The sequence below is a fragment of the Neoarius graeffei genome, chromosome 9, assembly GCF_027579695.1.
Source record: "Neoarius graeffei isolate fNeoGra1 chromosome 9, fNeoGra1.pri, whole genome shotgun sequence".
Taxonomy (NCBI): Eukaryota; Metazoa; Chordata; class Actinopteri; order Siluriformes; family Ariidae; genus Neoarius; species Neoarius graeffei.
Window position 1 is genome coordinate 14,888,074 of NC_083577.1, and position 15,221 is coordinate 14,903,294.

The 15,221-nt window shown below is 43.5% G+C and overlaps 1 protein-coding gene across 1 annotated transcript in view; it reads left to right on the plus strand.

Moving 5' to 3' along the window:
- LOC132892102 (glycerol kinase-like) overlaps nt 1–15,221 on the plus strand; it is a gene marked incomplete at its 3' end in the record, with an annotated part of 205,517 nt that overhangs the window by 77,251 nt on the left and 113,045 nt on the right. Inside the window, exons 3-4 of the mRNA XM_060930503.1 lie at nt 4,623–4,729; nt 4,860–4,937. Of these exons, the coding sequence (XP_060786486.1) occupies nt 4,623–4,729; nt 4,860–4,937 (185 nt within the window). The remainder of the gene's footprint in view (nt 1–4,622; nt 4,730–4,859; nt 4,938–15,221) is intronic.

Sequence of the window (15,221 nt, forward strand, 5' to 3'; positions counted from 1 at the left end):
GAATCTGCAATAGGTAAGCAGCTTGGTGTGAAGAAATCAACTGTGGGAGCAATTATTAGAAAATGGAAGACATACAAGACCACTGATAATCTCCCTCGATCTGGGGCTCCACACAAGATCTCACCCCGTGGAGTCAAAATGATCACAAGAACGGTGAGCAAAAATCCCAGAACCACACGGGGAGACCTAGTGAATGACCTGCAGAGAGCTGGGACCAAAGTAACAAAGGTTACCATCAGTAACACACTACGCCGCCAGGGACTCAAATCCTGCAGTGCCAGATGTGTCCCCCTGCTTAAGCCAGTACATGTCCAGGCCCGTCTGAAGTTTGCAAGAGAGCATTTGGATGATCCAGAAGAGGATTGGGAGAATGTCATATGGTCAGATGAAACCAAAATAGAACTTTTTGGTAAAAACTCAACTTGTCGTGTTTGGAGGAGAAAGAATGCTGAGTTGCATCCAAAGAACACCATACCTACTGTGAAGCATGGGGGTGGAAACATCATGCTTTGGGGCTGTTTTTCTGCAAAGGGACCAGGACGACTGATCCGTGGAAAGGAAAGAATGAATGGGGCCATGTATCGTGAGATTTTGAGTGAAGACCTCCTTCCATCAGCCAGGGCATTGAAGATGAAACATGGCTGGGTCTTTCAGCATGACAATCATCCCAAACATACTGCCCAGGCAACGAAGGAGTAGCTTCGTAAGAAGCATTTCAAGGTCCTGGAGTGGCCTAGCCAGTCTCCAGATCTCAACCCCATAGAAAATCTTTGGAGGGAGTTGAAAGTCTGTGTTGCCCAGCGACAGCCCCAAAACATCACTGCTCTAGAGGAGATCTGCATGGAGGAATGGGCCAAAATTCCAGCAACAGTGTGTGAAAACCTTGTGAAGACTTACAGAAAACGTTTGACCTTTGTCATTGCCAACAAAGGGTATATAACAAAGTATTGAGATGAACTTTTGTTATTGACCAAATACTTATTTTCCACCATAATTTGCAAATAAATTCTTTAAAAATCAGACAATGTGATTTTTCTGGGTTTTTTTTCTCATTTTGTCTCTCATAGTTGAGGTATACCTATGATTTATACCTATGATGAAAATTACAGGCCTCTCTCATCTTTTTAAGTGGGAGAACTTGCACAATTGGTGACTAAATACTTTTTTGCCCCACTGTGTGTGTATGTGTGTGTATATATACTAGTGCATCTCAAAAAATTAGAATATTGTGAAAAAGTTCAATATTTTCCATCAGTTATTTAAGAAAGTGAAAATATATATTATAGACTCATTACACATAAACTAAAATGTTTCAAGCATTTTTCTATTTTAATTTTAATCAGTATGGCATACAGTAAAAAAGCATAAAAAACCCATCTCAAAATATTAGAATATTTCATTTCGAGTTTGAGTAAAACAGTATGAACACAGTGTATTTCTTGGTCTAGTTCAGTACACACAACCACAATCATGGGGAAGACTGCTGACTTGACTGTTGTCCAGGAGATGATCACTGATGCCCTCCACAAGTAGGGTAAGCCACAATAGGTCATTGCTGAAAAGGGTGGCTGGAAAAGGTGCACAAGCAACAGGGATGGCCGCAGTCTTGAGAGGATTGTCAAGAAAAGTTGATTCAAGAACTTGGGAGAGCTTCACAAGGAGTGGACTGAGGCTAGTGTCAGTGTATCAAGACCCATCACGAACAGACATCTTCAAGAAAGGGGATACAACTTTCGCATTCCTAATATCAAGCTACTCCTGAGCCAGAGACAATGTCAGAAGTGTCTTATCTAGGCTAAGGAGAGGAAGAAATGGACTGTTTGTGGTCCAAAGTCCTCTTTTCAGATGAAAGTACATTTTGCATTTAATTTGGAAATGACGGTTCTAGAGTCTGGAGGAAGAGTGGAGAGGCACAGAATCCAAGGTGTTTGAAGCCCAGTGTGAAGTTTCCACAGTCTGTGATGATTTGGGGTGCCATGTCATCTGCTGGTGTTGGTCCACTGTATTTTATCAAGTCCGAAGTCAACACAGCCATCTACCAGGAGATTTTAGAGCACTTCATGCTTCCATCTGCTGACGAGCTTTTTGGAGATGCTGATTTCCTTTTCCAGCAGGACTTAGCGCCTACCCACAGTGCCAAAACTACTACCAAATGGTTTGCTGACCATGATATTACTGTGTTGATTGGCCAGCCAACTTGCCTGACCTGAACCCCATAGAGAATCTATGGGGTATTGTCAAGAGGAAGATGAGAAACACCCGACCCAAAAATACAGATACGCTGAAGGCCACTATCAAAGCAACCTGGGCTTCAATAACACCTCAGCAGTGCCACAGACTGATCACCTCCATGCCACACTGCATTGACACAGTAATTCATGGTAAAGGAGCCCCAACCAAGTATTGAGTGTATAAATAAATATATTTTTCAGAAGTTGGACATTTCTGTATTGTAAATCCTTTTTTTGATTGATCTTAGGGAATATTCTAATAATTTGAGATACTGGATTTCTGATTTTCATGAGCTATAAGCCATAATCATCAAAATTAAAACAAAAAAGGCTTTAAATATTTCACTTTACATGCAATGAATATAGAATATATGAAAGTTTACCTTTTTGAATTAAATTATGAAAAAAAGGAACTTTTTCATGGTATTCTAATTTTTTGAGATGCACTAGTATTAATTCCTATGTAATAAGTAGCAAAGTTTGTTTGTTTGTCTTGTGCTAATGTCGCCATTTCTCGACGGGTTTTCACCAAATTTGGCAAGTAGGTCTGGGCATGACCCAGAATTTTGCAGATATACAGTAAGCAAAATTCATGTACGAGCCCCAGGGAGGTCCCTAGGGGGCACAATATCCACCTACCCTCTCCCTCAATGCCTTTCATGTTACATTTATCAACACAAACCCTTGATAGATCTTCAGTAAACTTGGCACCTAGATATAGGAGATAGCCACAATTTGGCAGAACTCCAAAAAATTCCATATTTGGGCCCCAGGGGGTCTCCAGTGGGCCCCTGGGTGGTGGATGTTTGGATGAAGTATGAAATATGTAGCAACAAAGTATTTTCAATTTCTTGGTGGATATCTTCTCGCCACCATTCCCACTGACTATTATATTACTCTGAAAACCCCTTTTCTCATATATATATATATTCATTCCATATATTCAAAGATTAATTTCCTGAACGGCATGCCATAATATATATATATATATATATATATATATATATATATATATATATATATATATATATATATAAACACAGCATATTTAATCAGAACCTGAAATGTAAAAATCTACAAAATGAAAATATTTTCCCAGGAGAAATGTATATATCTCATATTTGTGTTGCTGTATTAAATAATATAAAACTAGAATTGTTTGTTTTTAATATATTGTATATCACATACTAAAAAATATTACGTCTGAGCTTCACCCTCCCCCGGGTAACCTGCCAGTGTATACATAAAACAATTATTCTACAAAATCGAGTCGTACATGAGCTAAAAGTTGATGAGGTGCTTATCCCCAAGTTGGCTATAAGCCATGTACGATAAGACTGAGTGGCCTAATTCTTTTATTATGTCCACATTCACTGGATTTTGAGAAACAGAGCATTTTTATTTTTTGCAAATACGATAAATACAAATTTTATACAAAACATCCAACAAAAATCATTTCCACTTAGGCAGACTTCTTAAAAACCAATCTGTGGCTGCAAGAATTGACTTTAATGTTGTTTTTTTTGTAGAAAGTGCCATCTTGCTGTTGTGCTGAGGTATAGAATAGCTTTCGACATTTATTTAATTCTTCCTTGAACATTTCAGTTATGTAATTTTCAAACTTCTTTGAGCTTTTGAACCAGTCTAAAAAAAATCAACAAGTTTTAATGCTTAAAGATGAAGAATGGAAACAAGCCAATAAAATGACAGTTGCAATTTGTGAAAAATGCTATAACAATAATTCTTGAAAAATAAAAAAGCTATGTTCTTACCATCAAATACTTTCATTCCATATTTTGTTGGGTTTTTTTGTATTTTTTGGGGTTTTGTTTTTGTGGAGAGTTTTTATTTTGTCCTCAGCTGGTTCAGCAAAACGCTCTGCCATTTTGTTTTTCTTTACTCATGGTACAGGAGCTGACAGCCTAGTAATAGCATAGCCAATCAGAGCATGCAATTGCTCATATCCAGTGACTGTGGATACAAATGGTGGTATATTGATTAGCACTGTCGCCCCACAGCAAGAAGGTCCTAGGTTTGAGCCCAGTGGCTGACTAGGGCCTTTCTGTGTGGAGTTTGCATATTTTCCCCATGTCTGTGTGGGCTTCCTCTGGGTGATCCGATTTCCCTCACAGTCCAAAGACATGTAGGTTAGGCTAATTGGTGGCTCTAAATTGATTGTAGGTGTGAATGTGAGTGGTTTTTTGTCTCTATGTGTCTGCCCTGCGATGACCTGGTGACTTGTCCAGGGTGTACCCTGCTTCTTGCCCATAGTCAGCTGGGATAGGCTCCAGCTTGCCTGTGACCCTGCCCAGGATAAGCGGCTACAGATGATGGATGGATATATATATACAGTATTAACTTCCTGTGTCATCTGCTGTTTTTTGCTGTGAGATGGGTGGAAGAAGATCCTAAGGAGATCCTACAGTCTGTGTATGAGTGCATCGAGAGGACCAGTGAGAAACTCTCTGAACTCAACATTGACATCACCAACATTAAAGGTGTGTGTGTGTGTGTGTGTGTGTGTGTGTGTGTGTATTTATCTCTATGTTTGGTTTCATTATCAGCTGTGCTCCTCCACGAGGGCCTCATTTTAAGAAAGTGAAATAGAATTTTTTCTCTTTAACACAGCCATTGGAGTCACCAATCAGAGAGAGACAACATTGGTGTGGGACAAAGAGACTGGAGAACCTCTCTACAACGCCATTGGTGAGTCAAGGCAATAGCAACAAGATCATCATAAAATTTGGACTGTCTTCACAGTCAAGTCAAGTTTATTTGTATAGCGCTTTTAACAATAAACAGTGTCGCAAAGCAGCTTTACAGAATTTGAACGACTTAAAATATGAGCTAATTTTATCCCTAATCTATCCCCAATGAGCATGCCTGTGGCGACGGTGGCAAGGAAAAACTCCCCCAGATGACATGAGGAAGAAACCTCAAGAGGAACCAGACCCAAAAGGGAACCCATCCCCGTCTGGGCAACAACAGACAACATGACTATAACATTAACAGTCCTAACATAAAGTCAGCTTCGTTGATGCTACGTATAAACCCCCCACCGACAGAAACCCGAGCGCAAAACCGTTCATGACAACCGTAGTCCCAAAGTCAGCAAGTCAACTGCAGTCCTAAAGTCAGCAAGTCAACTGCAGTCCTAAAGTGTGACCACAGGCTATTAATAAGAATAATAACATCACTCATATCAATTAAAGAGTTAAATGGAGAATGGGACAAGAAGAAATGTTTATGGACACCATTAGTAAAAGCAAACAAAGTAATGTTTGTTACTTGTGTTATTGAAGGAACATTTGTGAAATGTAGCTCTAATTATCCATCACACTGGTTTCATAATTTCAAACTCAGATGATGCTGTCAGTAATGCTGTTGAGAGCGCCAGTCTGAACCCAACTACAAACATAGCCACTCAGAACTACAACACCCATGAACCACAGCACCCTCTATCACCTGTTTTTTTTAAATACACCTGTCACTCTTTTCCTGGTTCATCAGCCCCTGCTATATAAACACCTCTCCCACTCTCACTCGATGTGAAGTATCATTCAGTGCTCATTCCTGTCATACTGAGCCTTTATTCCACTGCCTGCTTTATTGTGTTCTCGACCCTCGCTCTTGTATCATTCTTGTTATTCTCTAGCCCTGTCTGCATTGCCTCGTCTACCAATCAATCGACCCTTGCCTGTCCCACGACCTTGATTCTAGTCTCGTGTTTTGGCTTTGTTTCCAGTTTGCTTTCCCTGCTCTCCCCTGCACATACATCCATAAGTACCTGCATCCTGACAGGATACTTCGTCACTATGGATGCAGCAGAAGAGGCGAGGCAAACTGCTCTGAGTGCTCAGGGGTGCCTCTTGGGGGAACATCAGCAGATGCTCGCCAATCTCAATACCAAGATGGCTCAGCTAGCTGCTGTGATGTTGCAGGCCCTTCCAATGTGCCCTGAAATCCCCCCCAAGTTCCGTGCTTTCGCTTCCATGCCTGGAGAAATACGCCAGGGATGTGCGCAGCTGTAAGGGATTTTTGCTTCACTGCGCCATGTACTTCTCTACGATCCAACATGTCTCTGACGAACATAAGATTGCAAGGTTTCTTTCGTTCTTGCCCGGCAAGGCAATGCAGTGGGCCAGCGTGGTGTGGAGGACTGGAGGGGAGCACACAACCTCATATGATCATTTCCTTGCACTATTCAAGCATGTGTTTGATCATGAACCTGAGGGAATTGAGGTCGGTGAGAGCCTATTGACCATCACACAGGGCTCTAGGAGAGTCCCTGACTATGCGCTAGATTTCCAAATTCTTGCAGCATCCAGCGGATAGAACGAGCCAGCTCTAAAAGCTGTTTTCCATCAGGGACTCTGCCCTGCTCTATTGAATGAGCTGGCGTGCCTTGATAAACATCTCACCTTAGACATGGTGATTGATCTCGTGATTCAGCTGGACCATCTACTATCCAGTCACCCATCACTCAAGGAGGAGGCCATGCCCACTTCAACCACTGATGCTCCTACACCCATGGAGGTCTCACAAACTCATCTGAAACACTCCAAACGAGATCGGAGGAGAGAAGGCCTGTGTTTCTACTGTGGGAGTGCCAACCATCAGATTATTCAGTGTCCAGTCCACCCACCAGCTCTGCAGAGACCAAGGCTGACCTGGTGAGTCCAGTGAGATCATTTAGAGCTCAGTCTTTTAAGGTTCCTGTATTGTTGAAACTGCCTTCCTTGACCCACATGCTTTTTGCATTTGTTGACTCAAGGGCAGAGGGGAACTTCATCAACAGCTCAGTCATCCAGAAGTTCAGTTTGCCCACAAATCTTCTGCAGAGTCCACTCAGCATCAGGACAATTGACGGAGGCCTGATAGGGGATGGCCTTGTCACCATCCGGATTGCTCCCGTGCACATTTAGGTGGGAGCCCTCCATTCAGAGCTAATCTCACTCCTAGTTACCACTACCACATCATGACATCATTTTGCAGCTTCACGACCCGCTCATCTCATTGCAGAATAAAGAGATTCTTATTCTGCCCCAACCTGTTTTCAGAACTGTCTTCAGCATCCTCAGCTAAGTCTCTCCTCCACCTCTGTAGAGAGTCCCCAGCCTGACTCCCTAGAAGGGGTCCCAGAGTGTTACCTGGACCTAAGGGAGGTCTTCAGTAATGGTAAGGCATGTAGCCTACCACCACACTGCCCCTACAACTGTGCAGTTCCTACCGGGCACTTCTCCACCACACAGTCACATCTACCCTCTGTCCCAGATGGAACAAGCGGCGATGGAGAAGTACATACAAGAGGCCCTCAATCAGGGGTACATACACCCGTCTACATCACCTGCATCAACGGGATTCTTCTTCATGGAGAAGAGAGGGGGTGGCCTCTGCCCATGTATAGACTTTTGAGGACTCAATCAGATCTCAGTGAAGTACCCATATCCTCTTCCTTTGGTGCCCTCGGCTTTAGAACAGCTCCGTAGCACCAAGGTGTTTTCTAAACTAGACCTACACAGTGCCTACAACCTGGTCCGTATCCGAGTGAGTGGAGATGAGTGGAAGACGGCCTTCAGCACCAATGCTGGCCATTTTGAGTATTGAATGATGCCATATGGCCTCTCTTCAGTGCTAAGTGTGTTCCAGTGTCTCATCAATGATGTACTTCAGGACATGCTAGGGAGCTATGTGGTGGTGTACATCGATGATCTCCTGATCTACTCCCCAGATGAAGATAGCCATCTCCAACACATCCAATCAGTGCTCAAACTCCTGTTAGAAAACCACTTTTATGTCACAGCCAAGAACTGTGAGTTCCACATGCATCAGATCTCCTTTCTGGGGTACATCGTCAGTGCAGAGGGGGTCAGTATGGACCCCTCCAAGGTCTCTGTGGTGACTTTCTGGCCGGTGCCCACTTCAGTCAAGGAGCTCCAATGCTTCCTAGGTTTCGCAAATTTCTATTGTCGTTTCATTAGAAATTTCAGTACTCACATGGTGCTCTTGATCTCCCTGTTAAAGAAGGGACCAAAGCCACTGGGACCACTGGATCCCTGCAGTGTTCAAAACCACCTTCACCACAGCCCTGATCCTCCAACACCCTGACCCTACTTGACCTTTCATGGTCGAGGTGAACATCTCTGAGATGGGTGTAGGAGGGGTCCTCTCACAGCGCTTCAGCCCAAGCTCCACCCAGTTGCATTCTTCTCAAGGAAACTCACCTCAGTGGAGAGGAACTATGACATCAGGAACAGAGATCACTATCAAGCTTGCTCTGGAGGAATGGAGCCACTGGCTGGAGGGAGCCACTTACCCCTTCATCATACTTATGGATCATAAGAACTTGGAATATCTCAAGAAGGCCAAGAGACTTAACCCACACCAAGCCCAATGGGCTCTGTTTTTCACGCACTTTCACTTCACAATATCCTATTGTCCAGGCACCAAGAACACTAAGGCGGACGCCCTGTCACGTGTCTTCAGCCCATCTCCTCACAACCCTGAACCTCACCCCATCCTCATGCCCGAATGCTTCATCCAAGCGATTTCATGGGACCTAGACAAGGAGATAAGGGAGACTCCACAGACTCCTTCAGCTAACTGCCCACCTGGCTACCTGTACATCCCCAACCATCTCCGAGGTAAACTCATCACTTGGGCACATGCATCTCCTGCCACCGGTCAACCAAGCAGTCATCATACTCACCAACTGCTTGGTGGGAGAATATGTTGACTGAGATCATCCATTTTGTCTCCTTGTGCATGGAGTGCACACAAGCCAAGGTACCTCGAACACCTCCCACTGGTAAACTATGCCCTCTCCCTGTACCTCAGAGACCCTGGTCTCACCTGACGATCGACTTTATCACTGACCTACCACCATCCCAGGGCAGCACTACTATCTTGGTCATCATCGACAGATTCTCCAAGGCACTGAGACTCATCCTGTTACCCAGCATCCCCACAGCTTTCCAGACCACCAAACTGGTATTCCAGTATGTATTCAGATACTTTGGCATCCCAGAGGACATAGTCAGTGACCATGGCCCTCAGTTTCATGGAGGTGTCTCATGAGGTGTCTCAGTGAGCCTCACATCCAGATATCACCCCAAGTCCAATGGCTAGGTAGAGAGGGCTAACCAGGAGATAGGATGTTTCCATAGAGTCTTCTGCATATGGAACCAGGGGGACTGGGCCCATTTCATCCCATGGGCTGAGTATGCACAGAACTCTCTGAAGCACTCTGCTACACAACTAACACCCTTTCAGTGCGTGCTCGGCTACCAATCCCCCCCCCCCCCTTCCCATGGGATGACTCACCAGCACAGGTACAGGCAGTGGAGGAGTGATTCTTGTGCAGCCAGTCAGTTTTGGAGGAGGTTCATCAACGCATCAAGTTTAGCAATGCCAAGTATAAGAAATATGCCAACAAGCACAGGAGCAGCAACCCTGAGTTTTCTCCTGGTGACCGGGTATGGGTGTCAACTAAGGACCTCAAGGAACCCAATACTTGTAGGAAGCTACAGGCACGCTACATCGGACTTTACAAGGTGCTCTGACACATCAACAATGTCTCCTACAGGCTTGAGCTCCCACTGTGCAGTCACTTGTTACCCACATATCATGTCTCCTGCCTAAAACCTGCCATCCAAGGTCCTCTGTCCACAAACTTACTCACCCCAGACCACCTGTCACCTTGTCCAGAAGGGGATCCCATTTACCAGGTAAACAGAATCCTAGACTCTAGGCGCAGAAGAGGTCAGCTTGAGTACCTGGTAGATTGGGAGGGCTATGGACCTGAAGAGCGAAGCTGGGTAGGAGCAAGGGACATTATGGACCCTCTCTTGACTCAAGAGTTCCACAGCCAACACCCTGACAAGCCCGCACCCCTGAAGGGAAAGGGCACCCTCGGAAGACTGTAACTCCTGGAGGGAGCTCCTTTGGGGGGAGGGGGTGTGTTTCTGTCAGTAACACTGTCGAGAGCACCAGTCTGAACCCAACTACAAACATGGCCGCTCAGAACTACAGCACCCACAAACCACAGAGCCCTCTATCAACTGTTTATTAAATATACCTGTCACTCATTTCCTGGTTCATCAGCCCCTGCTCTATAAACATCTCTCCTATTCTCACTCGATGCAAAGTATCATTCAGTGTTCATTCCTGTCATACTGAGCCTTTATTCTACTGCCCGCTTTATTGTGTTCTCAACCCTTGCTCTCGTATCGTTCTCATTATTCTCTAGCCCTGTCTGCATTGCCCCATCTACTGATCGATTGACCATTGCCTGTCCCACGACCTTGATTCTAGTCTCGTGTTTTGGCTTTGTTTCCAGTTTGCTTTCCCCGCTCTCTCCTGCACATACAGTGGTGCTTGAAAGTTTGTGAACCCTTTAGAATTTTCTATATTTCTGCATAAATATGACCTAAAACATCATCAGATTTTCACACAAGTCCTAAAAGTAGATAAAGAAAACCCAGTTAAACAAATGAGGCAAAAATATTATACTTGGTCATTTATTTATTGAGGAAAATGATCCAATATTACATATCTGTGAGTGGCAAAAGTATGTGAATCTTTGCTTTCAGTATCTGATGTGACCCCCTTGTGCAGCAATAACTGAAACTAAATGTTTCCAGTAACTGTTGAGCAGTCCTGCACACTGGCTTGGAGGAATTTTAGTCCATTCCTCCGTACAGAGCAGCTTCAACTCTGGGGTGTTGGTGGGTTTCCTCACATGAACTGCTCGCTCCAGGTCCTTCCACAACATTTCGATTGGATTAAGGTCAGGACTTTGACTTGGCCATTCCAAAACATTCACTTTATTCTTCTTTAACCATTCTTTGGTAGAACGACTTGTGTGCTTAGGGTCGTTGTCTTGCTGCATGACCCACCTTCTCTTGAGATTCAGTTCATGGACAGATGTCCTGACATTTTCCTTTAGAATTTGCTGGTATAATTCAGAATTCATTGTTCCATCAATGATGGCAAACTGCCCTGGCCCAGATGCAGCAAAACAGGCCCAAACCATGATACTACCACCACCATGTTTCACAGATGGGATAAGGTTCTTATGCTGGAATGCAGTGTTTTCCTTTCTCCAAACATAACACTTTTTATTTAAACCAAAAAGGTCTATTTTGGTCTCATCCGTCGACAAAACATTTTTCCAATAGCCTTCTCGCTTGTCCACGTGAGCTTTAGCAAACTGCAGACGAGCAGCAATGTTCTTTTTGGAGAGCAGTGGCTTTCTTCTTGCAACCCTGCCATGCACACCATTGTTGTTGAGTGTTCTCCTGATGGTGGACTCATGAACATTAACATTAGTCAATGTGAGAGAGGCCTTCAGTTGCTTAGAAGTTACCCTGGAGTCCTTTGTGACCTTGCCAACTATTACACACCTTGCTCTTGGAGTGATCTTTGTTGGTCGACCACTCCTGGGGAGGGTAACAATGGTCTTGAATTTCCTCCATTTGTACACAATCTGTCTGACTGTGGATTGGTGGAGTCCAAGCTCTTTAGAGATGGTTTTGTAACCTTTTCCAGCCTGATGAGCATCAACAACACTTTTTCTGAGGTCCTCAGAAATCTCCTTTGTTTATGCCATGATACACTTCCACAAACATGTGTTGTGAAGATCAGACTTTGATAGATCCCTGTTCTTTAAATAAAACAGAGTGCCCACTCACACCTGACTGTCATCCCATTGATTGAAAACACCTGACTCTAATTTCACCTTCAAATTAACTGCTAATCCTAGAGGTTCACATACTTTTGCCACTCACAGATATGTAATATTGGATCATTTTCCTTAATAAATAAATGACCAAGTATAATATTTTTGTCTCATTTGTTTAACTGGGTTCTCTTTATCTACTTTTAAGACTTGTGTGAAAATCTGATGATGTTTTAGGTCATATTTTTGCAGAAATATAGAAAATTCTAAAGGGTTCACAAACTTTCAAGCACCACTGTACATCCGTAAGTGCCTGCATCCTGACAGATGCAAATTTTTGCACTGAAATGTACTTAAATGAGTCGGAACAAAGAAAATACATCTTTACAAAGGTTACATTAAATTTTTCATATCCTATAACTTTAGACAGTGAACTTATCATTAGGTTACCGTCAGTAACATCATCTTTTTGAGCCTCTGTAGATATTTATGTGGGATTTTTTTTAAGCCTGATGATAAGTTAAAGATTCTCTAGCACTGAAGACATAGGTGAAACAGTTTGTAACTGAAATATTTTAAGTGTATATCTTAGTCTTCAAGGCTGATTATATTTTAAATTATTGTTTGCATAAAATCCTGAGTCCCATATTGTATGTTTTATAAAAGTACCCCTTATCAAAAAGCCTATACATAATGCTCACAATTCTAATTATATGCCACTATTATTCACTAATACATATATAACAGTGTGTTCATATTGACTGAAAGCAGTAAAGACAATAACACATAAAACATAGAGGGCCTGCATTAGTCATGTTAGTGAACTGGTGTGAGTTATGAAGAGACAATAACATTTAACACTACAAATGAAATGGACTTCTCATGTATGTAATTTGGTGAGGACAGCAAAGGGCAGGATATCAACATTTCACTGAGATGTCATGCACAGTGTAATGATCATCATACTGTAAGTTTTTATTCAAAATGGTCTTAAATGTAAATGGCATTGTGGGGGGCGGAGGTGTGGTTGAGCATCTGTTTGTGAATGGACATTGAGGCCAAGCAGCAGAGATCTGTGTGTGTGTGTGTGTGTGTGTGTGTGTGTGTGTGTGTGTGTGTGTGCGTGCGTGCATGGTGGAGAGACCAAGTAGACAAAAAGACAATCTGAAAAGCATTTGCAAAAATCAAAGAAAGGTCTGAGCAAAGTACCCCGACTGTCTCTGTCATTCAGTGTCCCAACCTGAAGCATTAAAGGTATGAATATAACTGAGCCTATGGTGCAATGGGTTTCAAAACAGTGGTTCTGATGAATGGAACAATGTGTATTCCATCAAACGCGTATCTCCTTCCTTGGATACATCATCAGTTCCGAGGGAGTTTGTATGGACTAATCAAAGGTCTCTGCAATTATGTCTTGGCCCATTCCCACTTCCATCAAAGACCTTCAGCGTTTTCTAGGGTTTGCAAACTTCTATCACCGGTTTATTAGAGGGTTCAGCTCAATCGCTGCCCCCTTGATGGCACTTCTCAAGAAGGGACCCAAGTGCCTTCAATGGAGCACTTGCATGTGACGTCACAGCCGATCCAGATTGTGACAGACGCCATCTTGTCGGTCAAACGCCATATTTCCTCCTTCTACTTCTACTTCTGGTTCTACTTCTGCTTTTACTTCTACCTTTTCTTCTGGAAAACCCTACTATATACAATTCTACTATAACGGCTGCGGCTACAAGCTCTCCCTACCTGTGCACGATTTTTATGTTTTTTGTGTGTATTTTTGCGTGGTGTTCATCTGTACCGGACTTCAATATCCACTACAACTGTATGGACTTACTGGACATTGGTTTCCAGCAGAAAATGACAGTTTGTAGCGATTTCCATCGCATGCACAACATTCCGGACGAGATAGCGAGACCAGCGGGGTCTCCGTGGATTGTTATCGGAAGCAAAGCGAAGGAGGCGGCGCCGGGAGCAGAAGCAAAAGCGAGGCTGCAGGCAGAGCCGGCCTGTTGACTAAGTTCAGAAAACAGCCACTCAAATCTCCACTGCTAAGCCTCTACCTCTCCAATGCCAGATCCATGGTAAACAAGACGGACGATTTGGAATTACAGCTGGAATTACCTTATTCTATTCTATAATCGGCTGGTCAGTGCTATACTCAATACTTAAGTGACTTACCCATCCAATGAGGATTCTTGTTTACAAGATGTCACATCTGAGTCACTGACAAATCCTGAATTTCTGTAAAGATAACTGTCCAGAGATTTATAGGCACGCAGTGCTTCACCACTGAACAGCGAGGGAAAGTTAATGAGGTAATTATACACATCTGGGTATTCCGCTGGCAGTTCAAAATCCGGTCATGAAAACTCCGTCCGGTAAGCCATAAGGGTCACTAATCTGTAGATCGTTTATTTTAGACATATATCTAGTTATCTGTTCATTAGAAAAATGAGCCGTGTAGTCTGTCGGTTGAAATTGATCCATTCTGTACACGAGTGCAGCAGTATTCAGCTGTGTGTTTTACCGACAAGATGACGGTTGTGTACTTTCCGGTCACGTGACTGCAAGATCTCTATGGAACCCCACAGCAGAAGAAGCCTTCTGTCGCCTTAAGAAAGCCTTCACCTCTGCCCCCATCCTACAGCATCCAGATCCTTCCAAGCCTTTCACCCTGGAAGTTGATGCCTCTGACATGGGAGTAGGTGCAGTTCTCTCCCAACATTTTGGGGAGAAACAGAAACTTCATCCAATGGCCTTCTATTCAAGGAAACTCTCATCAGCAGAAAGAAATTATGATGTGGGGAATCGGGAGCTATTCGCAATCAAGCTAACCCTCGAAGAATGGTGCCACTGGTTGGAAGGTGCCAATCACCTATTCATAATCCAAACAGACCATAAGAACCTAGAATATCTCTGGAAGGCCAAGCGGTTAAACCCTCATCAGGCCACATGGGCTCTCTTCTTCAAGATTAAATTTCACCATCTCTTTCTGTCCTGGCTCCAAGAATACTAAAGCTGATGCCTTCTCATGAATCTTTGCACCCTCTCATTAGGACTCCACTGCCTATCCCATCCTCCCTTCTCAATGCTTCATCCAGTCCATCACTTGGGACCTAGACAGAGAAATCAGAAACTCTCAACCCCAACAACTTCCCGATAATCTTCCACCTGGTTTACTATATGTGCTCAAACAACTCAGAAGCAGCCTCATCACATGGGCACACGCATCACATGCAGGACATCTGGGCAACCATCACACCCATCAGATACTTCGGAACAAATATTGGTGGGAAAACATGCTCACTGAG